The sequence below is a fragment of the Lepisosteus platostomus genome, chromosome 5 (genome assembly GCF_059453375.1).
Source record: "Lepisosteus platostomus isolate fLepPlt1 chromosome 5, fLepPlt1.hap1, whole genome shotgun sequence".
In the NCBI taxonomy this organism is placed as follows: domain Eukaryota; kingdom Metazoa; phylum Chordata; class Actinopteri; order Semionotiformes; family Lepisosteidae; genus Lepisosteus; species Lepisosteus platostomus.
In genome coordinates, this window is record NC_142615.1 from 2,631,671 (window position 1) to 2,652,393 (window position 20,723).

At 60.4% G+C, this 20,723-nt stretch overlaps 1 protein-coding gene and 1 non-coding gene across 3 annotated transcripts in view; both read right to left on the reverse strand.

Annotated features, from left to right (window-relative positions):
- dhx16 (DEAH (Asp-Glu-Ala-His) box polypeptide 16) overlaps nucleotides 1-19,294 on the reverse strand; it is a 35,457-nt gene extending 16,163 nt beyond the window's left edge. The window contains exons 1-15 of one of the 2 annotated variants that reach the window (XM_088632032.1): nucleotides 19,075-19,294; nucleotides 17,389-17,587; nucleotides 16,275-16,543; nucleotides 15,368-15,554; nucleotides 14,961-15,017; nucleotides 11,544-11,798; nucleotides 10,106-10,357; nucleotides 8,193-8,390; nucleotides 7,418-7,528; nucleotides 7,188-7,303; nucleotides 6,430-6,640; nucleotides 5,505-5,603; nucleotides 4,382-4,534; nucleotides 1,002-1,142; nucleotides 16-178 (exon numbers count right to left, since the gene is read on the reverse strand). In XM_088632032.1, coding sequence (XP_088488158.1) covers nucleotides 16-178; nucleotides 1,002-1,142; nucleotides 4,382-4,534; nucleotides 5,505-5,603; nucleotides 6,430-6,640; nucleotides 7,188-7,303; nucleotides 7,418-7,528; nucleotides 8,193-8,390; nucleotides 10,106-10,357; nucleotides 11,544-11,798; nucleotides 14,961-15,017; nucleotides 15,368-15,554; nucleotides 16,275-16,543; nucleotides 17,389-17,586 — 2,410 coding nt within the window. In that variant the 5' untranslated portion in view covers nucleotide 17,587; nucleotides 19,075-19,294. Of the gene's footprint in view, nucleotides 1-15; nucleotides 179-1,001; nucleotides 1,143-4,381; nucleotides 4,535-5,504; nucleotides 5,604-6,429; nucleotides 6,641-7,187; nucleotides 7,304-7,417; nucleotides 7,529-8,192; nucleotides 8,394-10,105; nucleotides 10,358-11,543; nucleotides 11,799-14,960; nucleotides 15,018-15,367; nucleotides 15,555-16,274; nucleotides 16,544-17,388; nucleotides 17,588-19,074 lie in introns of both variants that reach the window. The other variant, XM_088632031.1, reaches the window with a different exon arrangement.
- A 1,332-nt stretch (nucleotides 19,295-20,626) lies between these two features.
- On the reverse strand, nucleotides 20,627-20,699 carry trnak-cuu (transfer RNA lysine (anticodon CUU)). Its single transcript has one exon. It is a non-coding gene; the product is annotated as a tRNA-Lys (tRNA).
- Between the last annotated feature and the right edge of the window lie 24 nt (nucleotides 20,700-20,723).

Consider the following 20,723-nt stretch of genomic DNA (forward strand, 5'->3'; position numbering starts at 1 on the left):
CCCCGGCCCTCGTACCCAGGCTCTTCAGCAGCAGCACCACGTTGCCCAGGTTGGTCCGCTGGATCTCGGGCACGGTGGTCTCCTCCATCTCGTGCTTGAAGGCCCAGGCGGTGTACAGCCGGAAGCACTTCCCCGCCGCCACCCGGCCCGCCCGGCCCGCCCGCTGGTTCGCCGAGGCCTGGGGGGGGGGCAGGAACACGCGTGAGCGCCCGCACACACGCCACGTCAACCACCGAGCCACACGAGCGCCCCGCACGGGGGCCACACCCTCAGAATCACGGCGTACAGCCGAGACCCTGGCTTCTCTCCAGACACAGCTGGGTGAGCTCCTCCAGTCAGGACAGGAGGCTCTACTGTACACAGAGGGGGGTGGGGGTGGGGAACAAGCTGCCCAGCCCTGCTGTTGAGGCCGATACCCTGGCTTCTCTCCAGACACAGCTGGGTGAGCTCCTCCAGTCAGGACAGGAGGCTCTTCTGTACACAGAGGGGGGTGGGGGTGGGGAACAAGTTGCCCAGCCCTGTGGTTGAAGCCGATACCCTGGCTTCTCTCCAGACACAGCTGGGTGAGCTCCTCCAGTCAGGACAGGAGGCTCTTCTGTACACAGAGGTGGGTGGGGGTGGGGAACAGGCTGTCCAGCCCTGTGGTTGAAGCCGATACCCTGGCTTCTCTCGAGACACAGCTGGGTGAGCTCCTCCAGTCAGGACAGGAGGCTCTGCTGTACACAGAGGGGGGTGGGGGTGGGGAACAGGCTGCCCAGCCCTGTGGTTGAAGCCGATACCCTGGCTTCTCTCCAGACACAGCTGGGTGAGCTCCTCCAGTCAGGACAGGGGGGCTCTTCTGTACACAGAGGGGGGCGGGGGTGGGGAACAAGCTGCCCAGCCCTGTGGTTGAAGCCCTGATACCCCGGGGTCAGTTAGCTACCGACCGCCCAAGAGGACCGATGTGTGGCTCTGTGTCCAGCGAGAGAGCGCGCGAGACAGACGGGGGACCGATACGTTACGCGGGAGCAGGGCGTGACGATCAGCGACTCCATGCCCGTCCTCGCGTTGTAGCTCTTCTGCTTGCAGAAGCCCGGGTCGATCACATAGATGATACCGTCGATCGTCAGGGAGGTCTCCGCGATGTTCGTCGCCACGACGACCTGCCGCGGGGGTCGGGGGAGGGAAGGCGACGGGTCAGGCGACGGGCGAGACAGAACAGAAGCAGGGGGCTTTGGGGGGTCGGTGGGCGGTTTGGGAGGAAGAAGGTCTTCAGGAGGGGCAGGAGTCGAGCTGAGGAGTCTCACGGAGGGGCTGCGGTCAAGAGCCGCTTGGTTTGGTCTGAAGCCGTTAAGCAGCGTCTCAGGAAGCTTATCAGAGTGTCCTGGACAAACGCCCCCCTGCCTTCACCAGCCACGGCCTCGGGGGGGGAGAGGAGAGACACACACTGACCCTACTGGCACCAGGGGGCAGGAGGAGAGACACACACTGACCCTACTGGCACCAGGGGGCAGGAGGAGAGACACACTGACCCTACTGGCACCAGGGGGCAGGAGGAGAGACACACTGACCCTACTGGCACCAGGGGGCAGGAGGAGAGACACACTGACCCTACTGGCACCAGGGGGCAGGAGGAGAGACACACACTGACCCTACTGGCACCAGGGGGCAGGAGGAGAGACACACTGACCCTACTGGCACCAGGGGGCAGGAGGAGAGACACACACTGACCCTACTGGCACCAGGGGGCAGGAGGAGAGACACACACTGACCCTACTGGCACCAGGGGGCAGGAGGAGAGACACACTGACCCTACTGGCACCAGGGGGCAGGAGGAGAGACACACTGACCCTACTGGCACCAGGGGGCAGGAGGAGAGACACACTGACCCTACTGGCACCAGGGGGCAGGAGGAGAGACACACACTGACCCTACTGGCACCAGGGGGCAGGAGGAGAGACACACTGACCCTACTGGCACCAGGGGGCAGGAGGAGAGACACACACTGACCCTACTGGCACCAGGGGGCAGGAGGAGAGACACACACTGACCCTACTGGCACCAGGGGGCAGGAGGAGAGACACACTGACCCTACTGGCACCAGGGGGCAGGAGGAGAGACACACACTGACCCTACTGGCACCAGGGGGCAGGAGGAGAGACACACACTGACCCTACTGGCACCAGGGGGCAGGAGGAGAGACACACACTGACCCTACTGGCACCAGGGGGCAGGAGGAGAGACACACTGACCCTACTGGCACCAGGGGGCAGAGGAGAGACACACTGACCCTACTGGCACCAGGGGGCAGGAGGAGAGACACACTGACCCTACTGGCACCAGGGGGCAGGAGGAGAGACACACACTGACCCTACTGGCACCAGGGGGCAGGAGGAGAGACACACTGACCCTACTGGCACCAGGGGGCAGGAGGAGAGACACACACTGACCCTACTGGCACCAGGGGGCAGGAGGAGAGACACACTAACCCTACTGGCACCAGGGGGCAGGAGGAGAGACACACACTGACCCTACTGGCACCAGGGGGCAGGAGGAGAGACACACTGACCCTACTGGCACCAGGGGGCAGGAGGAGAGACACACACTGACCCTACTGGCACCAGGGGGCAGGAGGAGAGACACACTGACCCTACTGGCACCAGGGGGGAGGAGGAGAGACACACACTGACCCTACTGGCACCAGGGGGCAGGAGGAGAGACACACTGACCCTACTGGCACCAGGGGGCAGGAGGAGAGACACACACTGACCCTACTGGCACCAGGGGGCAGGAGGAGAGACACACTGACCCTACTGGCACCAGGGGGCAGGAGGAGAGACACACTGACCCTACTGGCACCAGGGGGCAGGAGGAGAGACACACACTGACCCTACTGGCACCAGGGGGCAGGAGGAGAGACACACACTGACCCTACTGGCACCAGGGGGCAGGAGGAGAGACACACTGACCCTACTGGCACCAGGGGGCAGGAGGAGAGACACACACTGACCCTACTGGCACCAGGGGGCAGGAGGAGAGACACACACTGACCCTACTGGCACCAGGGGGCAGGAGGAGAGACACACTGACCCTACTGGCACCAGGGGGCAGGAGGAGAGACACACTGACCCTACTGGCACCAGGGGGCAGGAGGAGAGACACACACTGACCCTACTGGCACCAGGGGGCAGGAGGAGAGACACACTGACCCTACTGGCACCAGGGGGCAGGAGGAGAGACACACACTGACCCTACTGGCACCAGGGGGCAGGAGGAGAGACACACTGACCCTACTGGCACCAGGGGGCAGGAGGAGAGACACACTGACCCTACTGGCACCAGGGGGCAGGAGGAGAGACACACTGACCCTACTGGCACCAGGGGGCAGGAGGAGAGACACACACTGACCCTACTGGCACCAGGGGGCAGGAGGAGAGACACACACTGACCCTACTGGCACCAGGGGGCAGGAGGAGAGACACACACTGACCCTACTGGCACCAGGGGGCAGGAGGAGAGACACACTGACCCTACTGGCACCAGGGGGCAGGAGGAGAGACACACACTGACCCTACTGGCACCAGGGGGCAGGAGGAGAGACACACTAACCCTACTGGCACCAGGGGGCAGGAGGAGAGACACACACTGACCCTACTGGCACCAGGGGGCAGGAGGAGAGACACACACTGACCCTACTGGCACCAGGGGGCAGGAGGAGAGACACACACTGACCCTACTGGCACCAGGGGGCAGGAGGAGAGACACACACTGACCCTACTGGCACCAGGGGGCAGGAGGAGAGACACACTGACCCTACTGGCACCAGGGGGCAGGAGGAGAGACACACACTGACCCTACTGGCACCAGGGGGCAGGAGGAGAGACACACTGACCCTACTGGCACCAGGGGGCAGGAGGAGAGACACACTGACCCTACTGGCACCAGGGGGCAGGAGGAGAGACACACTGACCCTACTGGTGCTGGGGTCAGAGGAGACACACTGACCTTCCTGGTGCTGGGGTCAGAGGAGACACACTGACCTTCCTGGTGCTGGGGTCAGAGGAGACACACTGACCTTCCTGGCGCCAGGGGGCGCGGGGTCAGGGGTCAGGGGGCGAGAGGTGACACACACACACACACACACACACACTGACCTTCCTGGCCCCCGGGGGCGTGGGGTCAGGGGTCAGGGGGCGAGAGGTGACACACACACACACACACACACTGACCTTCCTGGCGCCCGGGGGCGTGGGGTCAGGGGTCAGGGGGCGAGAGGTGACACACACACACACACTGACCTTCCTGGCACCAGGGGGCGTGGGGTCAGGGGTCAGGGGTCAGGGGGCGAGAGGTGACACACACACACACACACACACACACACACACACACACACACACTGACCTTCCTGGCGCCGGGGGGCGTGGGGTTGAAGATCTTGGCCTGCATGTCGGAGGGCAGGTTGGCGTAGATGGGCAGGACGATCAGCTCTGCGATCCTCGAGCCCAGCCTGCGACAGCGGTCCTGCAGCATCTCACAGCACGCCTCGATCTCCTCCTGAACACAGGGGCAGGACAGACTGAACACTGTGAGTCACACAGGGGCAGGACAGACCGAACACTCTGAGCTACAGCTCCACTGTAGCGCCTCGATCTCCTCCTGAACACAGGGGCAGGACAGACTGAACACTGTGAGTCACACAGGGGCAGGAGAGACCGAACACTCTGAGCTACAGCTCCACTGTAGCGCCTCGATCTCCTCCTGAACACAGGGGCAGGACAGACTGAACACTGTGAGTCACACAGGGGCAGGACAGACCGAACACTCTGAGCTACAGCTCCACTGTAGCGCCTCGATCTCCTCCTGAACACAGGGGCAGGACAGACTGAACACTGTGAGTCACACAGGGGCAGGAGAGACCGAACACTCTGAGCTACAGCTCCACTGTAGCGCCTCGATCTCCTCCTGAACACAGGGGCAGGACAGACTGAACACTGTGAGTCACACAGGCGCAGGACAGACCGAACACTCTGAGCTACAGCTCCACTGTAGCGCCTCGATCTCCTCCTGAACACAGGGGCAGGACAGACTGAACACTGTGAGTCACACAGGCGCAGGACAGACCGAACACTCTGAGCTACAGCTCCACTGTAGCGCCTCGATCTCCTCCTGAACACAGGGGCAGGACAGACTGAACACTGTGAGTCACACGGAGTGGAGAGACTGAACACTGCGAGCCACACAGAGGAGAGATAGAGACTGAACACTGCGAGCCACACAGAGGAGAGAGAGAGACTGAACACTGCGAGCCACACAAAGGAGAGAGAGAGACTGAACACTGCGAGCCACACAGAGAGGAGAGACTGAACACTGCGAGCCACACAAAGGAGAGAGAGAGACTGAACACTGCGAGCCACACAGAGAGGAGAGACTGAACACTGCAAGCCACACAGAGAGGAGAGACTGAACACTGCGAGCCCCACTGAATTCTCCTGCAGACAGACAGACCAGACAGCAGCGCGCTCACCTGCCCAGTGAGGAAGACCAGGACGTCTCCGGGGGGCTGTGTCACGTGGATCTGCAGGACGGAGACGACGCAGGCCTCCAGGTAGTCCGCTTCGGGGGCCTGCGGGGAGGGGGGGAGGTGAGCGCCGGGCCGGGGCTGACCGCGCGGACCGCCGGAGCCCAACACCACCTTTCAGACCCGCTCGGAGGCGAGGGGCGAGGGTCACAGGCCAGGCGCTGGTCCAGGGTGTTCACTGTTCACGTGTGACTGTTCTGTTCCACCCCAGCTGGCCTAGGGTGACTGAGGAGGTGTGACTTCAGAGACACACACTGACCTTCCCGGGGGTCAGGGGTCAGGGGTCAGCAGGCAAGACGAGACACACACACACTGACCTTCCCGGGGGTCAGGGGTCAGGGGTCAGCGGGCAAGACGAGACACACACACACTGACCTTCCCGGTGACAGGGGTCAGGGGTCAGCAGGCAAGACGAGACACACACACACACACACACACACTGACCTTCCCGGTGACAGGGAACAGGGGTCAGCGGGCAAGACGAGACACACACACACACTGACCTTCCCGGTGAAAGGGGTCAGGGGTCAGGGGTCAGCGGGCAAGACGAGACACACACACACACACACTCCCCTTCCTGGTGCCAGGAGGTCAGGAGTCAGGGGTCAGCGGGCAAGACGAGACACACACACACACACACTCCCCTTCCCAGTGAAAGGGGTCAGGGGTCAGCGGTCAAGATGAGACACGCACGCACGCACACACACTGACCTCATCCAGCGGACACGAAACGCAACACGGGGGGGGTCTTTAGCTCATTAGGGGTCTTGCTTAACTGCTCGACGGCCCAGCGGTCTGGCGGCCTAACGGCAACAGACCGCTCCCGACCGCCAGCCGCCAGCGTCTGCGGCGCACAGCGCCCGGGCCGCACCTTGGTGTAGTAGATGTCCACGGGGAAGCGCCGGCCGGGGATGCGGAAGACGGGGGCGTCGGCGAAGAAGGTGGAGAAGCGCTCGGTGTCCAGCGTGGCGCTGGCGATCAGGACCTTCAGGTCCGGCCGGAAGCGGGCGATGTCCTTGATCAGGCCGAACAGGATGTCGGTGTGCAGGGTCCGCTCGTGGGCCTCGTCTATAATCACCACGCTGAGACACAGAGAGAGAGAGAGAGGCCACACCCCATGAACACTGAGAGAGAGAGAGGCTACACCCCATGAACACTGAGAGAGAGAGAGAGAGGGGTTCACACAGACGCTCCGCTCTGAGAGAGAGAGAGAGGGGTTCACACAGACACTCCGCTCTGAGAGAGAGGGGTTCACACAGACACTCTGCTCTGAGAGAGAGAGAGAGGGGTTCACACAGACGCTCCGCTCTGAGAGAGAGAGAGAGGGGTTCACACAGACACTCCGCTCTGAGAGAGAGGGGTTCACACAGACACTCTGCTCTGAGAGAGAGAGAGAGGGGTTCACACAGACACTCTGCTCTGAGAGAGAGAGAGAGGGGTTCACACAGACACTCTGCTCTGAGAGAGAGAGAGAGGGGTTCACACAGACACTCTGCTCTGAGAGAGAGAGAGAGGGGTTCACACAGACACTCTGCTCTGAGAGAGAGAGAGGGGTTCACACAGACACTCCGCTCTGAGAGAGAGAGGGGGGCTCACACAGACACTCCGCTCCGAGGGGTTCACACAGACCTGTAGCTGGCCAGGTCCGGCTCGGTGAGGAACTCCCTCAGCAGCATGCCGTCGGTCATGTACTTGAGCGCCGTGCGCTCGGAGGTGCAGTCCTCAAACCGGATGCTGTAACCCACCTGGCGCACAGACACACACACACACACACACCTGCTCAGAACAGGCCCGCGCCGCGAGAGAGCCCGCGTGCGGCGCCGCCCCCCCGCCCCGACAGGAAGTGACGTCATCATCACCTCGTTGCCCAGCTTGACGCCCACTTCCTGCGCCACCCGGGCCGCCACGCTCATGGCCGCCACCCTGCGGGGCTGCGTGCAGCCGATCTTCTTGTCCCCCTCGGTGTAGCCCTGGGAGAGAGACAGACAGGTGAGCAGGCAGGCAGACAGGTGAGCTGGCAGGCAGGCAGACAGGTGAGCTGGCAGGCAGGCAGACAGACAGGTGAGCTGGCAGGCAGGCAGACAGACAGATGAGCTGGGAGACAGACAGACAGACAGACAGACAGACAGACAGACAGACAGACAGACAGACAGACAGGTGAGCTGGGAGTCAGGTGTGCTGGGAGTCAGACAGACAGACAGGTGAGCTGGGAGTCAGACAGACAGGCAGGTCAGCAGACAAACAGACAGTTAGTCAGAGGCGAGCAGTCAGACAGACAGGTGAGCTGGGAGTCAGGCAGACAGGTGAGCTAGCAGGCAGACAGGTAAGCAGTCAGACAGACAGACAGGCAGGTGAGCTGGGAGTCAGACAGACAGACAGACAGGCAGGTGAGCTGGGAGTCAGACAGACAGACAGACAGTCGGAGGCGAGCAGTCAGACAGACAGGCAGTCAGAGGCGAGCAGTCAGACAGACAGGCAGACAGACAGACAGGCAGGTGAGCTGGGAGTCAGACAGACAGACAGGCAGACAGGCAGACAGGTGAGCTGGGAGTCAGACAGACAGACAGACAGACAGACAGACAGACAGACAGTCGGAGGCGAGCAGTCAGACAGACAGGCGCGGGGCCCGCTCACCTCCTCCAGCAGGTACTGCGGGATCTGGGTGGTCTTCCCTGAGCCCGTCTCGCCCTCGATGATGAGCACCTGGTGCTCGGCGATGGCGGCCAGCAGGTCGGCGCGGTAGGGGAAGACGGGCAGGCTGCGCCTCACCTCCTGGATCGACTGTCTCGCCTTCTGGGCCTCCGACAGCTCGGGCTCGGCCTGGTCCCTCTTCTCCTGGGGCACAGGGGGAGGGGGAGAGGGACAGCGCACCATGAGGGAGTGAAGGACAGTGAGAGACCCAATCAGAGGGCACCATGAGTACAGAGACACACCCAGGGGGCCCACAGAGGGCACTTGGACACCCAGGGGGCACACAGACAGGCCAGGGGGCACACAGAGGGCACTTGGACACCCAGGGGGCACACAGAGGGCACTTGGACACCGAGGGGGCACACAGACAGGCCAGGGGGCACACAGAGGGCACTTGGACACCCAGGGGGCACACAGAGGGCACTTGGACACCCAGGGAGCACTTGGACACCCAGGGGGCACCCAGAGGGTACACGGACAGCCCAGGGGGCACACAGGGGGCACACAGACACACAGACACACAGGGGGCACACAGACACACAGGGGGCACACAGACACACAGGGGGCACACGGACACACAGACACACAGAGGACACACAGACAGCCCAGGGGGCACACAGGGGGCACACGGACACACAGGGGGCACACACAGACACACAGACACACAGACACACAGGGGGCACACACAGACACACAGGGGGCACACACAGACACACAGGGGGCACACGGACACACAGGGGGCACACGGACACACAGGGGGCACACACAGACACACAGGGGGCACACAGGGGGCACACAGACAGGCCAGGGGGCACACAGGGGGCACACAGAGGACACACAGACACACAGGGGGCACACAGACACACAGAGGACACACAGACACACAGACACACAGGGGGCACACAGACACACAGACACACAGGGGGCACACAGACACACAGACACACAGGGGGCACACAGACACACAGAGGACACACAGACACACAGACACACAGGGGGCACACAGACACACAGAGGACACACAGACACACAGACACACAGGGGGCACACAGACACACAGACACACAGGGGGCACACAGGGGGCACACAGACACACAGACACACAGGGGGCACACAGGGGGCACACAGACACACAGAGGACACACAGACACACAGACACACAGGGGGCACACAGACACACAGACACACAGGGGGCACACAGACACACAGACACACAGGGGGCACACAGACACACAGAGGACACACAGACACACAGACACACAGGGGGCACACAGACACACAGACACACAGGGGGCACACAGACACACAGAGGACACACAGACACACAGACACACAGAGGACACACAGACAGCCCAGGGGGCACACAGGGGGCACACGGACACACAGACACACAGGGGGCACACAGACACACAGACACACAGGGGGCACACAGGGGGCACACAGACACACAGAGGACACACAGACACACAGACACACAGACACACAGACACACAGACACACAGGGGGCACACAGACACACAGACACACAGAGGACACACAGACAGCCCAGGGGGCACACAGACAGGCCAGGGGGCACACAGGGGGCACACACAGACACACAGGGGGCACACAGACACACAGGGGGCACACAGACACACAGAGGACACACAGACACACAGACACACAGACACACAGACACACAGACACACAGGGGGCACACAGACACACAGACACACAGGGGGCACACAGACAGCCCAGGGGGCACACAGACAGGCCAGGGGGCACACAGGGGGCACACACAGACACACAGGGGGCACACAGACACACAGGGGGCACACAGGGGGCACACAGGGGGCACACAGAGAGCCGGCCGGTACCTGGCCCGTGTCGGTGCCCTTCATGGTGACGGCGCTGACGAAGTTGATCATCTCGTCCTCCTCCAGGACCAGCTGGTACCTCTCCCTCTCCGCCTCCTGCCCGCGCTCCCGCGCCTCCCGCGCGCCGAAGCGCAGCGAGGCCGCCTCCAGCCGCGCGTCCTCCCAGCGGCTCTGCTCCCCGGCGCCGCTCCAGCCCGCCTCGCCGCCGCCGCCCGCCTCGCCCTCCTCCGCCTCCGCGCGCTCCGGCACCGTCTGCGCAGGCGGGAGCAGGGGGGAGGAGGTGTCAGTCTCAGACTGTAGCCCCTCCCCGTCGGTCTCGGCTCTTTACTGAAGCCCCGCCCCTTCCTGTCCTCCTCGAAGGGATGATGGGATTGCACACTTCCTGTCTCCTCCCCGTCGGTCTCTGCTCTTTACTGAAGCCCCTCCCCTTCCTGTCCTCTCTGAGGGATGATGGGATTGCACACTTCCTGTCTCCTCCCCGTCGGTCTCTGCTCTTTACTGAAGCCCCTCCCCTTCCTGTCCTCTCTGAGGGATGATGGGATTGCACACTTCCTGTCTCCTCCCCGTCGGCCCCTGCTCTTTACTGAAGCCCCTCCCCTTCCTGTCCTCTCTGAGGGATGATGGGATTGCACACTTCCTGTCTCCTCCACGTCGGTCTCTGCTCTTTACTGAAGCCCCTCCCCTTCCTGTCCTCTCTGAGGGATGATGGGATTGCACACTTCCTGTCTCCTCCCCGTCGGTCTCTGCTCTTTACTGAAGCCCCTCCCCTTCCTGTCCTCTCTGAGGGATGATGGGATTGCACACTTCCTGTCTCCTCCCCGTCGGCCCCTGCTCTTTACTGAAGCCCCTCCCCTTCCTGTCCTCTCCGAGGGATGATGGGATTGCACACTTCCTGTCTCCTCCACGTCGGTCTCTGCTCTTTACTGAAGCCCCTCCCCTTCCTGTCCTCTCCGAGGGATGATGGGATTGCACACTTCCTGTCTCCTCCCTGTCAGTCTCTGCTCTTTACTGAAGCCCCTCCCCTTCCTGTCCTCCTCGAAGGGATGATGGGATTGCACACTTCCTGTCTCCTCCCCGTCGGTCCCTGCTCTTTATTGAAGCCCCTCCCCGTCCTGTCTCCTCCCCGTTGGTCTCTGCTCTTTATTGAAGCCCCTCCCCTTCCTGTCCTCTCCAAAGGATGATGGGATTGCACACTTCCTTCTCCTCCCTGTCAGTCTCTACTCTTTACTGAAGCCCCTCCCTTTCCTGTCTCCTCCCCGTCTCTCTCTGCTCTTTACTGAAGCCCCGCCCCTTCCTGTCCTCCTCGAAGGGATGATGGGATTGCACACTTCCTGTCTCCTCCCCGTCGGTCCCTGCTCTTTACCGAAGCCCCTCCCCTTCCTGTCCTCCTCGAAGGGATGATGGGATTGCCCACCCCCTGTCCCCCGGCCCCCCCTACCTTGCTCCTCTTCTCCTCGGGGATGTAGTAGCGGTTCTTCCTCTCCTCCTTCTCCTTCGCGCCGGCGTGCTTGTACTCGCGGGCCAGGTCCCGGACGGTGCGCTTGTACTCCAGCTCCTCCTGCTCGCGGCGGGTCAGCTCCTGGACGCTGAACAGGTACTCCTCGTCCGCGATCTCCGCCTCCAGGTCCTCCAGCTTCTCCGCCTCGCGCTTGCCCAGGTACTGCCGGCGGGACTGCTTCCGGAGCTCGGGCACCTGGGGGTCGATACCAACACACAGGGGGAGTCAATACCGACACACGGGGGGAGTCAATATCGTCACACGGGGGGAGTCAATATCGTCACACGGGGGGAGTCAACACAGGGGTCGATATCGACACACGGGGGGAGTCAATATCGACACACGGGGGGAGTCAATATCGACACACGGGGGGAGTCAATATCGACACACGGGGGGAGTCAATATCGACACACAGGGGGAGTCAATATCAACACACAGGGGGAGTTAATATCAACACACAGGGGGAGTCAACACTGGGGTCAATACCAACACACAGGGAGAGTCGACACACACGTCAGTATCGACACACAGGGAGAGTCGACACACAGGGAGAGTCGACACACACGTCAGTGTCGACACACAGGGAGAGTCGACACACAGGGAGAGTCGACACACACGTCAGTGTCGACACACAGGGAGAGTCGACACACACGTCAGTGTCGACACACAGGGAGAGCCGACACACAGGGAGAGCCGACACACAGGGAGAGCCGACACACAGGGAGAGCCGACACACACGTCAGTATCGACACACAGGGAGAGTCGACACACAGGGAGAGCCGACACACAGGGAGAGTCGACACACAGGGAGAGTCGACACACAGGGAGAGTCGACACACACGTCAGTATCGACACACAGGGAGAGCCGACACACAGGGAGAGCCGACACACAGGGAGAGCCGACACACAGGGAGAGCCGACACACAGGGAGAGTCGACACACACGTCAGTATCGACACACAGGGAGAGTCGACACACAGGGAGAGTCGACACACAGGGAGAGTCGACACACACGTCAGTGTCGACACACAGGGAGAGTCGACACACAGGGAGAGTCGACACACAGGGAGAGTCGACACACACGTCAGTGTCGACACACAGGGAGAGCCGACACACAGGGAGAGCCGACACACAGGGAGAGTCGACACACACGTCAGTGTCGACACACAGGGAGAGTCGACACACACGTCAGTGTCGACACACAGGGAGAGCCGACACACAGGGAGAGCCGACACACAGGGAGAGCCGACACACAGGGAGAGCCGACACACAGGGAGAGCCGACACACAGGGAGAGCCGACACACACGTCAGTATCGACACACAGGGAGAGTCGACACACAGGGAGAGTCGACACACAGGGAGAGTCGACACACAGGGAGAGTCGACACACACGTCAGTATCGACACACAGGGAGAGTCGACACACAGGGAGAGTCGACACACAGGGAGAGTCGACACACAGGGAGAGTCGACACACAGGGAGAGTCGACACACACGTCAGTATCGACACACACGTCAGTATCGACACACAGGGAGAGTCGACACACAGGGAGAGTCGACACACAGGGAGAGTCGACACACAGGGAGAGTCGACACACACGTCAGTGTCGACACACAGGGAGAGTCGACACACAGGGAGAGTCGACACACAGGGAGAGTCGACACACAGGGAGAGTCGACACACACGTCAGTGTCGACACACAGGGAGAGCCGACACACAGGGAGAGCCGACACACACGTCAGTGTCGACACACAGGGAGAGCCGACACACACGTCAGTGTCGACACACAGGGAGAGCCGACACACAGGGAGAGCCGACACACAGGGAGAGTCGACACACACGTCAGTGTCGACACACAGGGAGAGTCGACACACAGGGAGAGTCGACACACAGGGAGAGTCGACACACACGTCAGTATCGACACACACGTCAGTATCGACACACACGTCAGTATCGACACACAGGGAGAGTCGACACACAGGGAGAGTCGACACACAGGGAGAGTCGACACACACGTCAGTGTCGACACACAGGGAGAGTCGACACACAGGGAGAGTCGACACACAGGGAGAGTCGACACACACGTCAGTGTCGACACACAGGGAGAGCCGACACACAGGGAGAGCCGACACACACGTCAGTGTCGACACACAGGGAGAGCCGACACACAGGGAGAGCCGACACACAGGGAGAGCCGACACACAGGGAGAGCCGACACACAGGGAGAGCCGACACACAGGGAGAGCCGACACACAGGGAGAGCCGACACACACGTCAGTATCGACACACAGGGAGAGCCGACACACACGTCAGTATCGACACACAGGGAGAGCCGACACACACGTCAGTATCGACACACAGGGAGAGCCGACACACACGTCAGTATCGACACAGGGAGAGCCGACACACAGGGAGAGCCGACACACAGGGAGAGCCGACACACAGGGAGAGCCGACACACACGTCAGTATCGACACACAGGGAGAGTCGACACTCACGTCAGTATCGACACACAGGGAGAGTCGACACACACGTCAGAGCCGACACACAGGGAGAGCCGACACACAGGGAGAGCCGACACACAGGGAGAGCCGACACACACGTCAATATCGACACACACGTCAGAGTCGACACACACGTCAGAGTCGACACACACGTCAGAGTCGACACACAGGGAGAGCCGACACACAGGGAGAGCCGACACACAGGGAGAGCCGACACACAGGGAGAGCCGACACACACGTCAGTATCGACACACAGGGAGAGTCGACACACACGTCAGTGTCGACACACACGTCAGTATCGACACACAGGGAGAGTCGACACACAGGGAGAGCCGACACACACGTCAGTATCGACACACAGGGAGAGCCGACACACAGGGAGAGCCGACACACAGGGAGAGCCGACACACAGGGAGAGCCGACACACACGTCAGTATCGACACACAGGGAGAGTCGACACACAGGGAGAGTCGACACACACGTCAGTGTCGACACACACGTCAGTGTCGACACACAGGGAGAGTCGACACACAGGGAGAGTCGACACACACGTCAGTGTCGACACACACGTCAGTATCGACACACAGGGAGAGCCGACACACAGGGAGAGCCGACACACACGTCAGTATCGACACAGGGAGAGCCGACACACACGTCAGTATCGACACACAGGGAGAGCCGACACACAGGGAGAGCCGACACACAGGGAGAGACAGGGTTCACTACACACAGTCAACACAGAGAGACACAGCGGTCGACACAGGGAGAGGTGTGTCAACGGAGACACTGGCAGGCAAACCACACGTTTGATTCTATTCAACAGCGACTGAAAATGAAAGGAGACGCGGGCCCACCATTTTCTTCTGGTCGTCTTCGGCCATCTTCAGCCTCTTCTGGGCCTCCTCATAGGCCTGGGAACGACACAGAGCGATCAGTGACCCCTCGTCCCCGAGACGCAGTCCCCTCCTCTCCCCCCTGTCTCAGAGACGCGGTTGTCCCCCTGCTCCCCCCTGTCTCAGAGACACAGTCGTCCCCCTGCTCTGCCCCCTGTCCCAGAGACACGGTCGTCCCCCTCCTCTCCCCCCTGTCCCAGAGACACAGTCGTCCCCCTCCTCTCCCCCCTGTCCCAGAGACACAGTCGTCCCCCTCCTCTCCCCCGTCTCAAAGACGCTGTCGTCCCCCTCCTCTCCCCCCTGTCTCAGAGACGCGGTCGTCCCCCTCCTCTCCCCCCTCTCTCAGAGACACAGTCGTCCCCTGGTACCTTCTTGTCGTTCCTCTCCAGCACGTTGCGGGTCTTATCCCGGTCTCTCTGCTTGACGCGCTCGGCGAAGGCGTCCCGCTCCTTCAGGTCCTGCAGCCTGGCCTTCTCCTCCTTCTCCCAGTCCTCCTCCTCCTCCTCCTCCTCCTCCCCCCGAGTCCCCCCCTTCGGCGCCGCGCCCGGCTTCTGCCTGCGCAGATGGCACGCACGGGGTCAGAAACCAGCCGGGCTGAGAGTCAGGACCAGCAAGCCCAGTGCAGCTCCGTCTTAAAGAGGAGCTGCCGTCCCAGTCTCTCAGACCTTTTATTAATGCTCGGTGACAAAACAAATTCAACCTGTGGTTGAAGCCGATACCCTGGCTTCTCTCACACAGACACAGCTGGGTGAGCTCCTCCAGTCAGGACAGGGGGCTCTACTGTACACAGAGGGGGGTGGGGGTGGGGAACAAGCCGATACCCTGGCTTCTCTCCAGACACAGCTGGGTGAGCTCCTCCAGTCAGGACAGGAGGCTCTTCTGTACACAGAGGGGGGTGGGGGTGGGGAACAAGCTGCCCAGCCCTGTGGTTGAAGCCGATACCCTGGCTTCTCTCACACAGACACAGCTGGGTGAGCTCCTCCAGTCAGGACAGGAGGCTCTACTGTACACAGAGGGGGGTGGGGGTGGGGAACAAGCCGATACCCTGGCTTCTCTCCAGACACAGCTGGGTGAGCTCCTCCAGTCAGGACAGGAGGCTCTTCTGTACACAGAGGGGGGTGGGGGTGGGGAACAAGCTGCCCAGCCCTGTGGTTGAAGCCGATACCCTGGCTTCTCTCCAGACACAGCTGGGTGAGCTCCTCCAGTCAGGACAGGGGGCTCTTCTGTACACAGAGGGTGGCGGGGGCGTGGAACTGAACTCCCTAACGGACTCACCTGCTCTCCCCCTTCTCCTCCTCCCCAGAAGAGGAGCTCTCCTGCCTCTTCTGCCTCAGGTGTTTCCTCTTCCTCCCCCGGTCCTTGGCCCCCTCCGGCCCTCCCCGCGGGCCCTTCCTCCTCGCCCTCGCCTCCTCCTCCTCCTCCTGCCCCCCGCCCTCTCCCTCGCTGTCCTCCAGCAGCACGTAGCTCCGGTTCTTCCTCTCCATCTCCAGGGCCAGCCTCTCGGCCGCCCGCGCCGGCTTCTCCACCACCTGCCTCCTGGGCACCTGGGGAGGCAAAAAAAAACAAAACAAGAAACAGGTCACGCTGGGGGGCGAAGGAAACGCCCCTCCGCCTGCGCCCCGCGCGCGGGGAACAGCCCCCCAGGATCGCCCGGGGCCAGGGACTTCGGCCGAGGCCTTCAGCAGCCGTGTCACCCCACAGCCCCCCGCTGGCAGCCCCCCTGGAACCCAGCAGGGGGAGCCTGGCCAGTACCTGGAGGGGAGACTCCTGGGAGAGGTGTGAGTGGGGCCAGCAGGGGGCGCTCTCACCCAGCTCCCAGCCCCACTGGAGCCCAGCAGTGTGAGCCCGGCCAGTACCTGGAGGGGAGACTCCTGGGAAAAACTAAGGCTGCTGCTGGGAGAGGTGTGAGTGGGGCCAGCAGGGGGCGCTCTCACCCTGCGGTCTGTGTGGGTCCTCATGCCCCAGTATAGTGACGGGAGACACTGGACTGTAAACGGGCGCCGTCCTTCAGATGAGACGTCAAACCGAGGTCCTGACTCTCTGTGCTCATTAACAATCCCGGGGTGTCTCTCGAGAAGAGTAGGGGTGTTACCCCAGTGTCCTGGTCATATACCCCCCTGGTCTTGACCCCTCATGGCCTCCTAATCACCCCCCCTCTCTGAACTGATTTCATCCCTCTGCTCTCCTCCCCACTGAGAGCTGCTGTGTGGGGAGAGGACTGGCGCCCTCTGGTTGCCAGGGGCAACACCCGATTGTGACGTCAGCGAAAGAGGACCAGTCCGGCAGCTCGTCCAATCAGCGCCGGCTCCCCGGCGAGGCGCCGCGGCGACCGGCCCGCGATTGGCTGCCTCCGCGCCGGAGGGGGAGGGGGCAGGCGGGGGCCCGGTACCTTGGCGTAGAGCTCGGCGGCGAACGAGGCGACGCGCTGGTCGACGTCGATGGTGCCCGTCTCCCTCAGCCGGGACAGGAAGTCCTGGGCGCTGGCGCTCCTCTTGGCCGTGCCGATCAGGAACTGCGCCACGTAGCGGTCGCTCAGGCCCAGGAGGCCGTGGAGCTGGTCACTGACCCACTGCTCCAGGCCGGCCATTCTGAGGGCGAGGGAGAGACACGGATCATGAAACATCGGCTTGATCAGATCAGACACGGATCACTGGGGCGAAGCGGTGTCCCTGTGGCTCAGGATCTGTGCCTGGGGCTGGGAGGTTGCCGGTTCGAATCCCGCGGCCGGCAGAGGAATCCTACTCCGCTGGGCCCCTGAGCGAGGCCCTTCACCCCCACTGCTCCAGGGGTGCTGTATAAACGGCTGACCCTGTGCTCTGACCCCCAGCTTCTCTCCCTGTCTGTGGGTCTCATGGAGAGCAAGCTGGGGTCTGTGAAAAAGACACATTCGTCATGCAAGACATTGTAAAGGGTTAATAAACCCTTTACAATGGGGTTTTTTTTTAGGGGATAACTGAGGCTATACAGTGACAGGGCACACATCCACACATCTACACTTCCAGAGCACACGTCTACATACCTACTGACAGAGCAGTCTGAGACTCTCCGGGCTGGACTGAGAGCTGGATGAGTTCTTCACTGGGATTACAATCAGACTCCACTGACCCTGACAGAGCAGTCTGAGACTTTCCAGGCTGGACTGGACTGACTGGACTGGGAGCTGGACTAGTTATGAACTGGGATTATAATCAGACTCCACTGACACTGACAGAGCAGTCTGAGACTCCCCAGGCTGGACTGGACTGACTGGACTGGGAGCTGGATGAGTTCTTCACTGGGAGTATAATCAGACTCCACTGACACTGACAGAGCAGTCTGAGGCTCTCCAGGCTGGACTGGACTGACTGGACTGGGAGCTGGATCAGTTCTTCACTGGGATTTTAATCAGACTCCAGTGACATTGACAGAGCAGTCTGAGACTCTCCAGGCTGGACTGGACTGACTGGACTGGGAGCTGGATCAGTTCTTCACTGGGATTTTAATCAGACTCCAGTGACACTGACAGAGCAGTCTGAGACTCTCCAGGCTGGACTGGACTGACTGGACTGGGAGCTGGACGAGTTCTTCACTGGGATTATAATCAGACTCCAGTGACACTGACAGAGCAGTCTGAGACTCTCCAGGCTGGACTGGACTGGGAGCTGGATGAGTTCTGAACTGGGATTATAATCAGACTCACACTGACAGAGCAGTCTGAGACTCTCCAGGCTGGACTGGACTGGGAGCTGGACTAGTTCTTCAGTGCCTTTAAATGCATCTCGTCTCGTCCACACGACATCACGTTCACGACACGACACCTTTCGCACCGCGCTCCGGCTACGAAGGCGCAGACGAGCGGCGTTTGGACGACAACAACAACCAGCAGACGAGGTTGTGCTTTATTTACTTAGAAAAAACAACAACAGCAACAGATACACAAAACCGGTTCATAATCAGAAAGAGGCTAAACGTCCTATGTGTGTGAGATGCCGACCGCAAACACACTGTTTTATGTCAATACTGGGAGATAATGACTACACCTCGCACCATTTACAGTGCAGCGACTTGAAAACCGAGAGCTGAACTGTTTACATACATGTCTCTCTCTCGGCGACCCTCCCGTCCGAACCGGTCTCCTGTCCGTCCGCGCTGTTTGTTTTCTTCGCTCTTTATTTCAGGCAGCCCGCTCCTAGCACCTCATGGTCCCGGAACCGGTCCCGCTCGAATCAAGATCCGAACCCACACCCTCAACTTTCAAACACACGCCATAACAACATCTGACCCCCCACCACCGCCGCCGCCGCCGCTTTCACCCGGAAGCGGAAGTTCGGGTCAAAGGGCTCCGGCGAGGCGGGGAGAGGAACGCCTGAGCGCCCCCTGGCGGCACCACGCGTCTTGGGTCTTCACTACCGCATGTTCCGCCTGGCCGGGCCCAAGTTGAGGGTATATAATACTGCAGGCGGATGCGCTTTCTTCCGCCCTGTGATAAATACTCTGGGATTAGACCTTCGTCCCTGAAATGACAAATTTAACCCAAGAATTTCAACTCCTGCCCAGTGTGTGATCTCCTGTCCCAGCCTGAGGAGCAGACAGTGAGCCCGTCTCTCAATAATAATAATACAGTGTGTGATCTCCTGTCCCAGCCTGAGGAACAGACAGTGAGCCCGTCTCTCAATAATAATAATACAGTGTGTGATCTCCTGTCCCAGCCTGAGGAACAGACAGTGAGCCTGTCTCTCAATAATAATAATACAGTGTGTGATCTCCTGTCCCAGCCTGAGGAACAGACAGTGAGCCTGTCTCTCAATAATAACAATACAGTGTGTGATATCCTGTCCCAGCCTGAGGAACAGACAGTGAGCCCGTCTCTCAATAATAATAATACAGTGTGTGATCTCCTGTCCCAGCCTGAGGAACAGACAGTGAGCCTGTCTCTCAATAATAATAATACAGTGTGTGATCTCCTGTCCCAGCCTGAGGAACAGACAGTGTGCCTGTCTCTCAATAATAATAATAATACAGTTTGTGATCTCCTGTCCCAGCCTGAGGAACAAGTTTTCAGAGCCTTGTATCCAGCAAAACCTACATTATTCGGGTGTTGATAAGTGGAGAGATGTCATAAATCTCTAATTTGTACCACATACCTGCTTCACAAACCTTCTCAGAGCTTCCCTTTAGTCACTGTTTTCTTAAAAAAAATAACCAATCACTTATAAAATTTCAGTGTTTTCAGGGCGTATGAAATACCTTCAGGCAATAAGACTGCTAAATAGCCAAGCTGCAGCTCCTTCAGCAAATCACCTGTCCTGCCTACATGGACACAGTTTTTACTGTATTCACCATAACTGCACTACATGTATATAATTGCATACACCACAGACACATAACAGCTCTACGCATATTGAGTTTTATTCAATTAAAAATAATGTAACCTCAATTTTGTGATTTTTGTGTCTTTGTGAATTTTGTGATTTCTGTGATTCTTGTGGCTTTTGTGAGCTCGCAGAAAAAGACATTTCATTGCCAGCAACTACTGCTGCACGCCGTCTTGTTGTGCGTTTGATAAATAAACTTTGATTTGCTTTGATTTTGATTTGAATTGGGGTGGGTGTAACAAAAAAAAAACACAAAATAAAACAATTCGGCGCCGCCCAACGTGGGGCTCGAACCCACGACCCTGAGATTAAGAGTCTCATGCTCTACCGACTGAGCTAGCCGGGCCGCTGCGGCAGATACCGCGAGAGA